We start from the raw sequence: 12603 nt of genomic DNA, 5'->3' as shown, positions 1-12603 counted from the left end.
TTCCATATTGAGGCGATACTCTTAAGTGAAATAAACAGGACACACATGTGTAAATACCGAATAGTTTCTCTAGTGTGAGAAACTGAAAGTGTAAATAAGGATCAAAAGGCATAATAGATAATGTGAAATAGGAAGAAAAGATCCAAAGCGGAGGCGGAAGTAGGAGGGGTAGAGGTAAGGAAAGAAGGGAATGGAATTAATGTGAGAAAAGGAAAAATTGGAAACAAAGTCTTTGTAAATAGGAAGGGTAGGCAGGGGAATGGGGAAAAAGAAGCAAGATGGATTATGTAAAGGTACAAATTTCCAATGATGAAGGCCATTATACTGTATACCTAAAATGTACCAATAAAATTAATTTTAAAAACCAAATAAAAGCATAATCAAACAAGAAAAAAAAAAGCGACCCAAAGAGTGTCAGAAAATGTTTATATCACATTATCTAATGAAGAATTAATATTTAGAATATATCTTAAAATGTTTAAAACTCAACAAATAAAAAAGTAATCTTCTCAATTTAAAAAAGGCCAAAGTGCTGGGCGTGGTGATGCAGCCTTGTAATCCCAGTGCTAGGGAAGCTGAGGCAGGAGGATTATCACTACTTTGAGGCCTGCCTGGACTACATACTGAGTTCAAGGCCAGTCTGAACTACAGACCAAGATCCTGTCTCAAAAAACCAAAACACAAACAAATAAACAAAAATAGGCAAAGTGCTTTAAATACAGATAACTTCAAAGGTGATATATAAATAGTCAATAAGCACATAAAAATATGCTCAATGTATCACTAGGGTAATACAAATCAAAACCACAATGAGATAACACTTGATACCTATTAGAATGACTATTATAACAAAAAGGGAAATTTTGGCAAAAATTTAAGAAATTTGCGATACTGTATAAAATAGTGCAGTCACTTTTGAGAGAGTCTAGTGGTTGCTCAAAATGTTAAATGTAAAATTATCATATGATCCAGCAACTCTACTTCTGGTTATATACACAAAAGAATTGAAAGCAGAGACTTAAATACATATTTGTACAATAATATTTATATATGCATTATCAATAATAGCTAATTAGTGGAAACAACCTTAATGTTCATCAATAGATGAAGAAATGATATATATATACACACATATATACATACAATGGAATATTATTTGGACTTAAAAAGGAATGAAATTCTGATTTATGACATGGATGAACTGAAATTTACTATGGGAAGGGAAATAAGCAGTCAGAAAAGTGTATGATAATAGACTGGGCATAAAAGCACATGCCTAGGGCCAGGGATTTAGCTCAGTGGCGCCATGCCTGTCTCACAAGTGCAAGGTCCTGAGTTTGATCCCTGGTACCAGGAAATAAAGAAAACAAAAGTGCATGCCTATAATTCTAGCTATTCAGGAGGCTGAGGTGGAAGACTGCAACTTTGAGGTCAGCCTGGGCAACTTAGTGAGACCTTGTCTCAAAGAAATGTTTTTAAAGGCCTGGAAATGCAGCTCAGTGGGTACAGTATTGCCTACCATGCACGAGGCACAGGGTTCAGTCCCAAGTGTACTGAAAAATAAAAAGGATATGATTCCACTAAGTTACTAGAATAGTCAAATTCATAACTAGAGAAAAAAACAGTAGTTACTGTGAACAGTGATTACCTGCTGCAGCCAGGGGGATAGGTGTTATTATTTAATGAGTACATTAACGAGTGTGGAAGGTAAATTCTGGAAAGAGTGTGACAGATGCACAACAGTGTGGATCTATTTAATGCCACTGAACACACACTTAAAAACTGTAAATTTTAGCCAGGTGATGTGGTGCACACCTATAATCCCAGAACTTGGAAGGCTGAGGTAGGAGAATCCTTCTGAGTTCAAGGACAGCTTGGGATATTTAGTAAGACTGTCTCAAAAAGGAAGCAAAACAAAACAAAAAACCTTGAACATTTATATCTATTTTTAGCGAATGCAAAAAAATGAGGTGAAAATGAAGAAGCTTCCCAATTAATCCTAGACAAATACAACATCTACATATACACTATAAAAATGCATGCAGTTTATTAAGCTAGAAAATGCATGGCCATTCAGTCATGCTGAGAGTATTAACACACTAAAACGTTTTGCCCTCCATGAAGTCAATGAAAACTAACAGAAAACACGTATTTATTCTTTGGATGACTGTAAAGAAACCCCACTGTGAGACACTGGGATTTGTTTAATCAGCAGTAATGCACTGCCTTGAGATGCCTAAAACAGAAGCTAAGCCAGGCATAGTGGCTCACGTCTGTGATTCCAGCACTCAGGAGGCTGAGGCAGGAGGATGGTCAGGGGTTCCAGGCCAGCCTGTGCTACACAGTGAGACTCCATCTCAGAAAACAAAACAAAACAAAAACCTAGAAGCCAAATACATATGGGGGTTGTCAGAACTCAAGAATGCACAAATCTCTGGGCAGGTAGACCTAGCAAAGAGATCTGTCTTATTTACTTACTAAATGCTATAAATTCTAGTCAATGTGTATGAATGGCCTCTAGGCTTTATTTTAGGAGTATTTTATTTTGAGATAGGGGCTTGCTATGTAGTTCAGACTGACCTTGAATTTGTGGCGATCCTCCTGCCTCAACCTCCCATGTGCTGGACAGGCCTGTACCACTATGCCAGGCTTAGAGTATTTTAGAATCCACTGGAGATTAAATTCTTGATTTTTCTCCCTACACAGTCTGCTAACAACAACAAAGCCCTATTGTATCCCAAACCCGACTCTTTGAAAAGTTGTGAATACTCTGTTTTTGTTTTTTTCCAGTACTGGGGATCAAACTCTGGACCTTGAGCTTCCGAGGCAGATGCAGTGCCACTGAGCTAAATCTCCAGCTCTGAAAAGTTGTGAATACTCTTAAAACTCCTGACATTAGCATTGATGTTCGTAAGTAAAGGGAGTGTTCCAACACATGGTAGAAATAAACAGGGCAGTCAAATACCTCTAATCTAATACTGCTGACAATAACATCAAGCACACTGTAAGGCTGTCATTTAGTACCCTTCAAGACAATTAAGGAAGAGAAGAACAACTATTTTGAGGATGATTTTGAAAAGGGTCCCTGAACAGCATCACTTTCTCCAAATATTCCAAGAGAACTGTTAAGAGAGATAACGAGAGCTGGGTGTGGTGGTGCACGCCTGTGATCCCAGCACTCCAGAGGCTGAGCCAGGAGGATCACCCCTAGTTTGAGGCCAGCCTGGGCTACACAGTGAATTCAAGGCCAGTCTGAGCTACATAGTAAGACTGTCTCCAAAACAGAAAAGAAGAAAAGAAAAGAGAGAGAGAGAGACAGAGGTAATGAGGGCAATGCCCTTCCCCCGGCAAGCAACCAGCCTGCACAGGATCCTGGCACCCCCCCTACCCTCAGTGCAAGGGCAAAGCACCACTAACCCCCAGCCAGCTCTGCATTTTTTTTTTCTCCCTGCAGTGATTTATTAAGATCAAACACTGGGGTGGGATGGCTCTGTTGGCTTGGGAGGCCTGAAAGAAACCAATCCAACCCCACCCTTCACTTCACTGCATTATGGACGAATCCAGGGACCCAGAGGTAGCTGCTGCAGAGCAGGGCCAAGGCCAGGAGGGGTCTGCGATGCTTTCCTCACACAATGCAGCTCTACATTTTGCTTCCCCTTGGCAGCAAGCAGCAGAAGTGAGGACTAGCCAGGTGATCTGATCCTGGTTGGGGACAGAGCCCAGAAAGAGAAGGGAGCAACCAGACCCGGAGACTGTCAGCATCAGCCCAGCATTCCACTTGGACCCTGGCCCTGCAGCCTACATGCTGCAGAGACCAGATCTCTCCCCTATAAGGGGAGCAGGGACACGCCCTGGCCTGGACAGTAACCACAGTCTGGGGTGAACAGACAGAGGGGCCTCTGTGCAGCGGGGCACCTCAAACATATAGCCCCTAAAGCTAATTGGGGAAAATCGTGGCTGGCTGGATCTCAAGACTGCAGAGCTTGTAAATAAACCATTCATTCAAAAACAAAAGAATTTTTTCTTTGACTCCATTTTCTTTGATTTTTCTATTTTTTATTGTTTTTATTTTCCTTCATTGGGATTTTGGGGAGGTTAAGGGTCTTTTTTTTCCCATTTTCTCACTCAGTTTCTTTTTCTCCTTTTCTCTTTCCACTTTCAACTTTTTTTCCTCTTCCTTATCTTTCTTTTATTTCATGTATTTTGCTTTCTGTTTATCTTTCTTCTTCTTCTTTTTGGTTGTTCTTATGACTATGTTCTAACACTGTTAATTCCCTTTTACTCAATAGGACCCCATCTAACTTCGTCCCCTCTTTTTCATACTCCATTGATTATAGTGGTTCATGAATGCTTTTATGTGCAAACAATCTGGGTCATAAACAGAAACATCTGGCAAAACTGTTTGAGAACTCTCCATGAGTAGTGATGAGCATGACTATGGCCATCTTTCCCACACAAATATGAATATGGCCATCTTTTCCACAATTGTGGAACAGATTAACTAAGGTGGCACAGTTATTTCTCAAATTTTACTTTCTTCCATTCTCTGATTCCCCACTCCTTCTACCTTTATTAGTATAACTATTAAGCTGTATGAATCTCTAGATAGCCAGTTAACTTTACACTATTGCATAAAGTTGAATACTGTTTAGAGTCAGCAGAGGAGAAGTTTTTTCTAGTAGATATTTACTGTAGGTCAATAGTAGGTTAATATTTTATTATTATTATTTTATTTATTATTATTATTTATTTATTTATTTTATTTTATACTGTAATTATACATCTCTTTTTTATGGTCAATGGTGTACATTATTGGTCCTTTGGATTTGTCAATACTTGGCTTGTATTTGATGATATAATTGATGCTGATTTTATTACTATAGACAAGGTGACATAGCTGTTGCTATTAATTGGTTCACTTGAGATGCCAATATGTGGATTGCTTTGGGGTCATGATCAATACTGTGGCCCAGTCCTAGAGAATTGGGTACTGGGCCAAATATGCTGCAACCTTCCATCCCAAGTAAACAGGAACAGGGAGGCAAAAGACAATACAGTGGACCTTTGACTTATGAACTCAATTAGTTTCTGAGGGCTGGTTATAACTCAAGTTGTTCAACTGCCTTCAAATTCTCTCTCCTGTATAATTTTAGGCCATACCTTTTTTTTTTTTTTGGGACCGGGGATCAAACTCCGGACCTTGTGATTGCAAGGCAGGTGGCAGAACCACTGAGCTAAATCCCTGGCCCCCTAGGCCATACTTTCTTACAGGCAGATCTCCTTAGAGAGACAATGGCCCAGGATTTCTCAGTTAATTCCATACAGGAGAGGATGTTGTAATATTCCTTCCAGAACACTTTAAGGGTTAAATCTGTATCTGAGACCGTCTGGAAGCACAAATGCCCAGCATTCAGGTCATAACTCAAGACTTTGTTCATAAGTTAAAACTAAAATTCTAGCCATAATCCTATTGTTCCTATGTCAGGCTGGTTGTAACTCAAGGGTCTACTGTAGTTGGCCATGCCAGGAGGACACTACTGAAAAGTAGACATCACTAAAGAGGTCTCCATACTTGAAACAAATTGTTCCACTACAATCAACCCATAAGCCTCAACACAAAACAAAGAAACAAAAAAATAGAAACATGAGAAGACAAACAAACAAAATGCCTCCAAAATCTCCCAACTCCCCCAAAGCTAATCCATGGGGCATCAAAGGGGAGAAAACCAAAAGCAACAATCCGCATTATTTTAAATTATATCAGATGAGATAACAGATAAATAAGGCATTTGGCAAGTTCACAGAAGATAAATAATAAGATATTGGGCAAAGGGGCCAGGGATTTAGCTCAGTGGTTTCGCCACCTGCTACACAAGTGCAAGGACCCAAGTTCGATCCCCAGTACCAAAAAAAAAAGATATTGGGTCAAATAAACAAAATGATCAATGAGGCTACAGAAGACACTAACAAGAAGCTATCAGAGCTAAACAAAATGAAGCAAAATATGAATGACCAGCCAAGAAAAGAATTAAGAGTCCATATAAAAGCTATCAATAGCCGGGGATTTAGCTCAGTGGTTTCGCCGCCTGCTGCGCATGCGCAAGGACCTGAGTTTGATCCCCGGTACCAAAAAAAAAAGCTATCAATAGAAATTCAGGAGATTAAAAATTCTACTGAAAGTATAGGCAGCAGAAGTGTCTATGTGAAGACAGAGTATCACAACTAGAAGACAGGGCTGTTGCCAGTGACCAATTAATGAGATATCTTAAAAACAACAAGAGAACATGAAAAATGAATTGAACACTTCTAGAAGACTCAAAGAAGACTAATCTAAGATTAACTGGACTTACTGATAAATCAGAAAAGAGCACAAATGGAATAAAAAACTTGTTTACTGAAATAACAGCAGAAAACTTTCCAATAAGGGAAAAGAATTTAACATACAGATAAATGAGGTATATACATCTCCAAATAGCCATGACTGGAAATGAATTTTTTTTTTGATACACGGGATCGAACTCAAGTCCTTGCACTTGCACAGCAGGTGGCGAAACCACTGAGCTAAATCCCCAGGCCTGGAAAGGAATCTCTTCATGACACATCATAGTCAAAATCCCAACATAAGAACAAAATCTTAAAAGTGGTTACAGAAAAGCAATATATCACTTATAAAGGTAAATCCACTAGAATTAGACTTCTCAACACAGAACTTAAAGGCCTGGAGAGCTTGGAATGAAGTGTTTCAAGCCCTAAAAGAAAACAATTTCCAACCTAGGCTGATATCTTGCAAAACTATCTTTCAAAATTGATGGAGAAAATGAGATATTTTCATGATACAGAGCACCTAAAAAAATTCATGACCACCAAACCAGCAAGTTAAAAAAATTCTGATGGATCTCCTTAGAGACAAATGAAGCTAAAATGACAAAAGGTCTACTAAAATGAATACACTAGGTAGGGTGAGCAGTTAAGTAAAAGCGAAAGAAAGACAGGAAATCAACAGAAAAATAAAACAATGACAAGAGTAAGTCAATACCTATCAGTAATAACTCTCATATGAATGGTCTCAATTTCCCAATGAAAGACACAGAGTGGTGGAATGGATCAAGAAACAAAACCCAACAGTATGCTGTATACCAGAAACACATTTAAACCAAAAGGAAATTCATAGGCTAAAAATTACAGGATGGAAAATAATATTCCATGAAACAGGAACCCCCCCAAAAAGCAGTATTAGCTGTCCTATTTTCAAACAGAGTGGACTTTAAGCCAAAACTGATCAAAAGAGGCAAAGGTCACTACATATTGGTTAAGGGAACAATCCAGCAGAAGAGATAACAATTGTTAACATATATGCACTGAACAACAGCACACCCTACTTCATTAAACAAGTATTGCTGGACAAAAGACCAGACAAACGTAAACATAATTATAGTGGGGGATCTTAATACCCCAGTATCACCAATAGACAGATCAACTAGACAAAAAAAAAAAAAATCAACAAAGAAATACCAGAGTTGAATAAATCCTTCAAACAAATGGACTTAAGAGATCTCTACAGAGTCTTCCACCACCAACAGAATACACATTCTTCAAAGCAGTGCATGGAAGTTTCCCCAAAAGAAACCATATACTAGCCAATAAAGCAAGCTTAAGTAAATGAAAAAGAACTGAAATTATACCATGCACATTAACTGATCATAGTACAGGAGAAACTAAAAATCAGTGACAAAAGAAAACACAGAAGTCATGCAAATGCATGAAAACTAAACAACCTGGGTATGGTGGCTCACACCTGTAATCCCAGCACTCTGGGGAGGCTGAGGCAGGAGAATTATAACAAATTCAAAGACAGCCTGAGCTACATAGTGAGTTCAAGATCAGCTGGAACTGCATAACAAGACTCTGTCTCAAAAACAAACAAACCTAAACAATACATTCTTTTTTCTTGGTACCGGGGATGGAACTCTGGACCTTGTCTTTGCGAGGCAGGTGGCAGAACCACTGAGCTAAATCCCCCGCCCTAAACAACACATTCTTAATGATGGATTTTTTTTTTTTTTGGTACCAGAGATCAAACTCGGTTCCTTGCATTTGCCAGGCAGGTGGCAGAACCACTGAGCTAAATCCCCGGCCCCAACAATACATTCTTAAATAAATACTAGATTACAGAAGAAATCAAGGAAGAAACAGAACACTTTCTAGAACTAAACAATAATGTCAGTATAACATATCAGAACCCATGGGACACAATAAAAGCTGTCCTAAGAGGAAAGTTTATAGCTGTGAATTCTCACATCACAAAGAAAGAGTGAGCCTAAATATATAACCTAATGATGCACCACAAGGCCCTAGAAAAACAAGAACAATCCAAATCCAAAGCTTGTACAAGGAAGGAAATTATAAACACCAGAGCAGAAATTGATGAAACTGAGATAAATACAAAGATTCCATGAGTTGAAGAGTTGCTTCTTTGAAAAAATAAAAATAGACAAACCTTAGCCAATCTAACCAAAAAAAAGGAGAGAAAAGACCCAAATCAATCCAATTAGAAATGAAAATGATGAAATCACAATAAACAATGCTGAAATAAAAAAGATTATTAACAATTATTTAGCAAGCCTGTACTCCAATACATTGGAGAAGAAATGGATAGATTCCTAGATACATGTGAATCACCAAAACTGAATCAAGACAATTTAAATACCCTGAATAATCCATCCAATAACAGGCAATGAAACTGATGCCATAAGTAAAAAAAACCTACCAACTAAGAAAACCCCAGGTCCAGATGGATTCACTGCTGAATTCTACAAAAACTTCAGGGAAGATCTAACACCAATACTCCTCAAGCTCTTTAATGAAATTGAAGGGGAAGGAGTATTCCTAAAGTCATTTTTAGAAGCTACTGTTACTCTGACTCCAAAACCAGACAAGGATCTAACCAAATAAGAGAACTATATACCAATCTCTTTAATAAACATAGATGCAAAAATCCTCAACAAGATACTGACACACAGAATACAATGAATCATCAAAAAGATCATATACCATGACCAAGTAGGCTTCATTCCAGAGATGCAAGGATGGTTCAATATAGGCAAATAAACATAATACATCATATAAACAGAAGGACAAAAACCATATGATCATCTCAGTACAAACAGGAAAATCTGTCACAAAATCCAACATCCTTTCATGATAAGAACACTGAAGAAAATAGGTATAGTAGGACCTTATCTCAATCTGATAAAAGCCATTTCTGACAAACCTACTGCCAACATATTAAATAGGGAAAAACTGCAAACTTTCTAAGAATAGACAAGAAATAAGACAAGAATTAAGAATAAGAAAATGGGGCCGGGGATTTAGCTCAGTGGTTCTGCCACCTGCCTCGCAAGCGCCAGGTCCCAAGTTCGATTCCGGGTACCAAAAAACCCCCCACAAAAAAAGGAATAAGAAAATGAATAAGTACTACATAGAAGAAGTATAAATAGCCAATAAATATACAAAGAAATGTTCAACATCACCGATGATTAAAGAAATGCAAATTAAAACAACATTGATAATCCAGCTTACTCCTGAAAGAATGGGTATCATCAAGAAATCAAACAATAACAAATGCTGGTGAGGCCATAGGGAATAATGGAATCCTTCTTCATTGTTAGTGGGAATGTAAACTAGTATAACCACTATGAAAATCAATATGGAGATTTCAAAACTAAAACTAAAAAACTAAAAAAACTAAAACTAAAATTCCATTTGACCCAGCTATTCCCCTTCTAGGTATCTTCTTGAAAAAGTTAAAAATACTACATTACAGTGATACATGCATATTCGTATTTATAGCAGAACAATTCATAATAGCTAAATCTTGGAAGCAGCCCATATGTCCATCAACAGATGAATGGATAAAGGGGAAGAGGGAGGGGGAGGAAAGAAGGGAAAGGAATAAATATTTGATGAGGAAAAAATGGAAACAAAGTAAATAGGGAGGGATGGAGGGGTTAAAGGGAGGGAAGGGAATAGGGAAAAAAATAAGAACCAAGATATATTATACAAAGGTACAATCCCCAGTAATGAAGCATATTGTATACCTAAAATGTACCAATAAAATTAATGAATTAAAAAAAACAGATGAATGGATAAAGAAAATGTGGTATTTATGCATAGTAGAGTACTACTCTGCCACAAAGAAAGATAAACTCGAATCATTTTTAGGAAAATGGATGCACTTCGAGACCATAATGTTAAGTGAAACAAATCAGACACACAAGCTAGCATGGTTTCTCTGATATGAGACACCCAAACTATAAATAAAGAGCAAAATAAAAGCTAGAAAATAGGAAGTAGAGATGTTGATCTTTCTTAAAAGAGATGGAGGGAGGGGAAGGAACAGGATGATAAAGAATTAAGATGTGTTATGTACACATAACTGACTCTACACAAGGAATGTAAATGTTATTAACTGCAAACATGTACTAATAAATAAATAGATGAGAATAATTATTCAGTAAATACTTCATAAGAATAAAACAGTTTTTAAAAGAGAGGTAATGAGTGGACAAAAACTCCTTGACAGGGCTGGGGACTGGCTCAGTGGTAGTGTCTGCCTGGTGCGTCCAAGCCCCTAGGTTTCATCCTAGCGCTGAAGTGGGGAAGGACTTCCATGACAGCAAGGACTACACTTAAGAGCATGCGTCGCTGCCCCGCACTCCCCAGCACCACATCCTGTAACGGGGCAGGCGTGTAATTATTTACTGCCTAAGGAAATGAATCTTTGGGGTTGCTCTTCCCTCTCTGGTCTTGCACTGGGACTCTCTCTCTCCACAGCGATCATCTCACCCCTGGCTTGTGGACTCTTCCAGAGGTGCTTTCATAACTTCATTTAACTTTTTTGTTTTTAACAGTAGCAAGGCTTTACATTTATCAAAGCTAGGAAAATAAATAGGCTCTGCAGAACAAGTCTGAGCCAGTAAAAGTAGGAAAATAAGTACATGTCCCAGGATGAGAACGGGCTACTCCGAGAGAACGCAGTAGCCCACTTCATTGAACTTGGACAGAAACTGGAGGAAGGTGAGGACATGTGCTCACTGGTCATCCTCTCCAGATGCCTGTTGCACCAGCATGGCTTTTTTTTTTTTTTTTGGTACTGGGGATTGAACTTGGGTCCTTGCGCTTGCGCAGCAGGCGGCAAAACCACTGAGCTAAATCCCTGGCCCCAGCATGGGTTTTTATTGTTGGTCTGTGGCTGCTACTGCTGGAGAAAGCAGCCCAACTGCCCCCAGGTACATGAGGCTGATAATAAAAATGTATGCACCTTTAAAAAAAAAATTAGACTAAGCAGAGCTCACTGTGGATGGAAAGTCACTCCTCTCATTGTATAGAACTCGTTATTCAATTATTCTGCAGAAAAATTACAGTAAAACTGACATGAACTGGTCCAAGAGGAAGAGGTAGCAACACCAAGAAATATCTTGCAGAGAGGACTAGCATCAAAGAACAAGACTCCGGACTATACCATAGGCAGAGAAGGAAGAAAATATGAAAGCCATTTACAAACCAGTTTTAAATATGAGGATGGATTCACACAACTGGCCCCACAAAAGAGAACAAATATGTCGAAGGGAACAACTAACAGACTAATAGGTTCTATCCAACTGGCTGAGGAAAGGACCGCTGGGCGAGGGAGACAGGAGAAGCCTGTCTGCTGGGATAGGCCTGCTTGGTGCCTCACTGAGTGAAGACAGTAGCTCTGGAATGCTCAAGCACATGGTCACACCACAGGTGCTGGCTGGCCCTACCAATAAGCTCAGAAAAAACGATGTGCTGGGTAGGTGGGGGTGCTGAGCACATCTGGTCTTCTTACTGGCTTGGAATCTGTACCCTGGCCCCTCCCTCTGGGCAGCAGGATGGGAAGGAAGCCAATCATACAAAATGTTTTGTTTTGTACTTTTTAAAACAGGACACGTGTCTCAGAATAAAACATTAGATTCAACCCCATGCCATGCTAAAGACCTATCTGTATTTTACATAATGCAGAGCTGAGTGCAGGCACTTTAGGAAGAGAGAAATCAGGCCAGACCCAGGAAAAACAAACAGACAAGCCTATTTGCATCCCCAAGTTAAGCCTTACCACAGAAATACCTCCACAGGAACAACTGCTCAAGGCAAAGGGAACTCAGTTACTAAGGACTCTGTCCCAGTGAGGGCTCATATTTTAACAAGCTAAATAGTTTCAAATTAAGCTGAACTCAGGGTTTTTTAAATTGGCAGTTTCTTCTATTTCTAAATTCTCATTTTTTACTTTCAAATATTAAAATGACTGACTAACACTTTAAAGAGAAATGCCTTATCACCCACTCTGGAACCATTTTCACCTACACATTGTCTATATAATTAAACACACCTTTCAGAGGGCCCAGATGAGAAGGTGTAGCTCTGTTCAAAGGACTATAAACAATCCTGTGCCAGTACCTCTCAGTAGCCTGACTTGCTTCCACCCTGCCAAAAGCTCAGTCACAAACTCTCCTGCCACCAGAGAGAAGGCCACTGTTTGATCCTAGCTGCCAACTAGGTCACTCTGGGGAGGGTAGTGGCTTA

The 12603-nt window shown here is 38.9% G+C and overlaps 1 protein-coding gene across 10 annotated transcripts in view; it reads right to left on the bottom strand.

The window, feature by feature from the left end:
* The window catches only part of Armh3 (armadillo like helical domain containing 3), a 183381-nt gene that overhangs the window by 22972 nt on the left and 147806 nt on the right, over positions 1 to 12603 (bottom strand). Inside the window, exon 25 of one of the 10 annotated variants that reach the window (XM_087185785.1) lies at positions 1165 to 1553. The exons of the other annotated variants lie outside the window; for them this stretch is intronic. Coding sequence (XP_087041911.1) covers positions 1539 to 1553 — 15 coding nt within the window. The 3' untranslated portion in view covers positions 1165 to 1538. Of the gene's footprint in view, positions 1 to 1164; positions 1554 to 12603 lie in introns of those variants that run through there. 10 annotated transcript variants of the gene reach the window in all.

This window comes from Heterocephalus glaber, unplaced genomic scaffold (genome assembly GCF_053883595.1).
Source record: "Heterocephalus glaber isolate CG9 unplaced genomic scaffold, H.glaber_assembly_v1.0 deba00001498, whole genome shotgun sequence".
Lineage (NCBI taxonomy): Eukaryota > Metazoa > Chordata > Mammalia > Rodentia > Bathyergidae > Heterocephalus > Heterocephalus glaber.
Note: the sequence above shows the minus strand (reverse complement) of the source record. Positions and strands in the feature narration are given on the sequence as shown.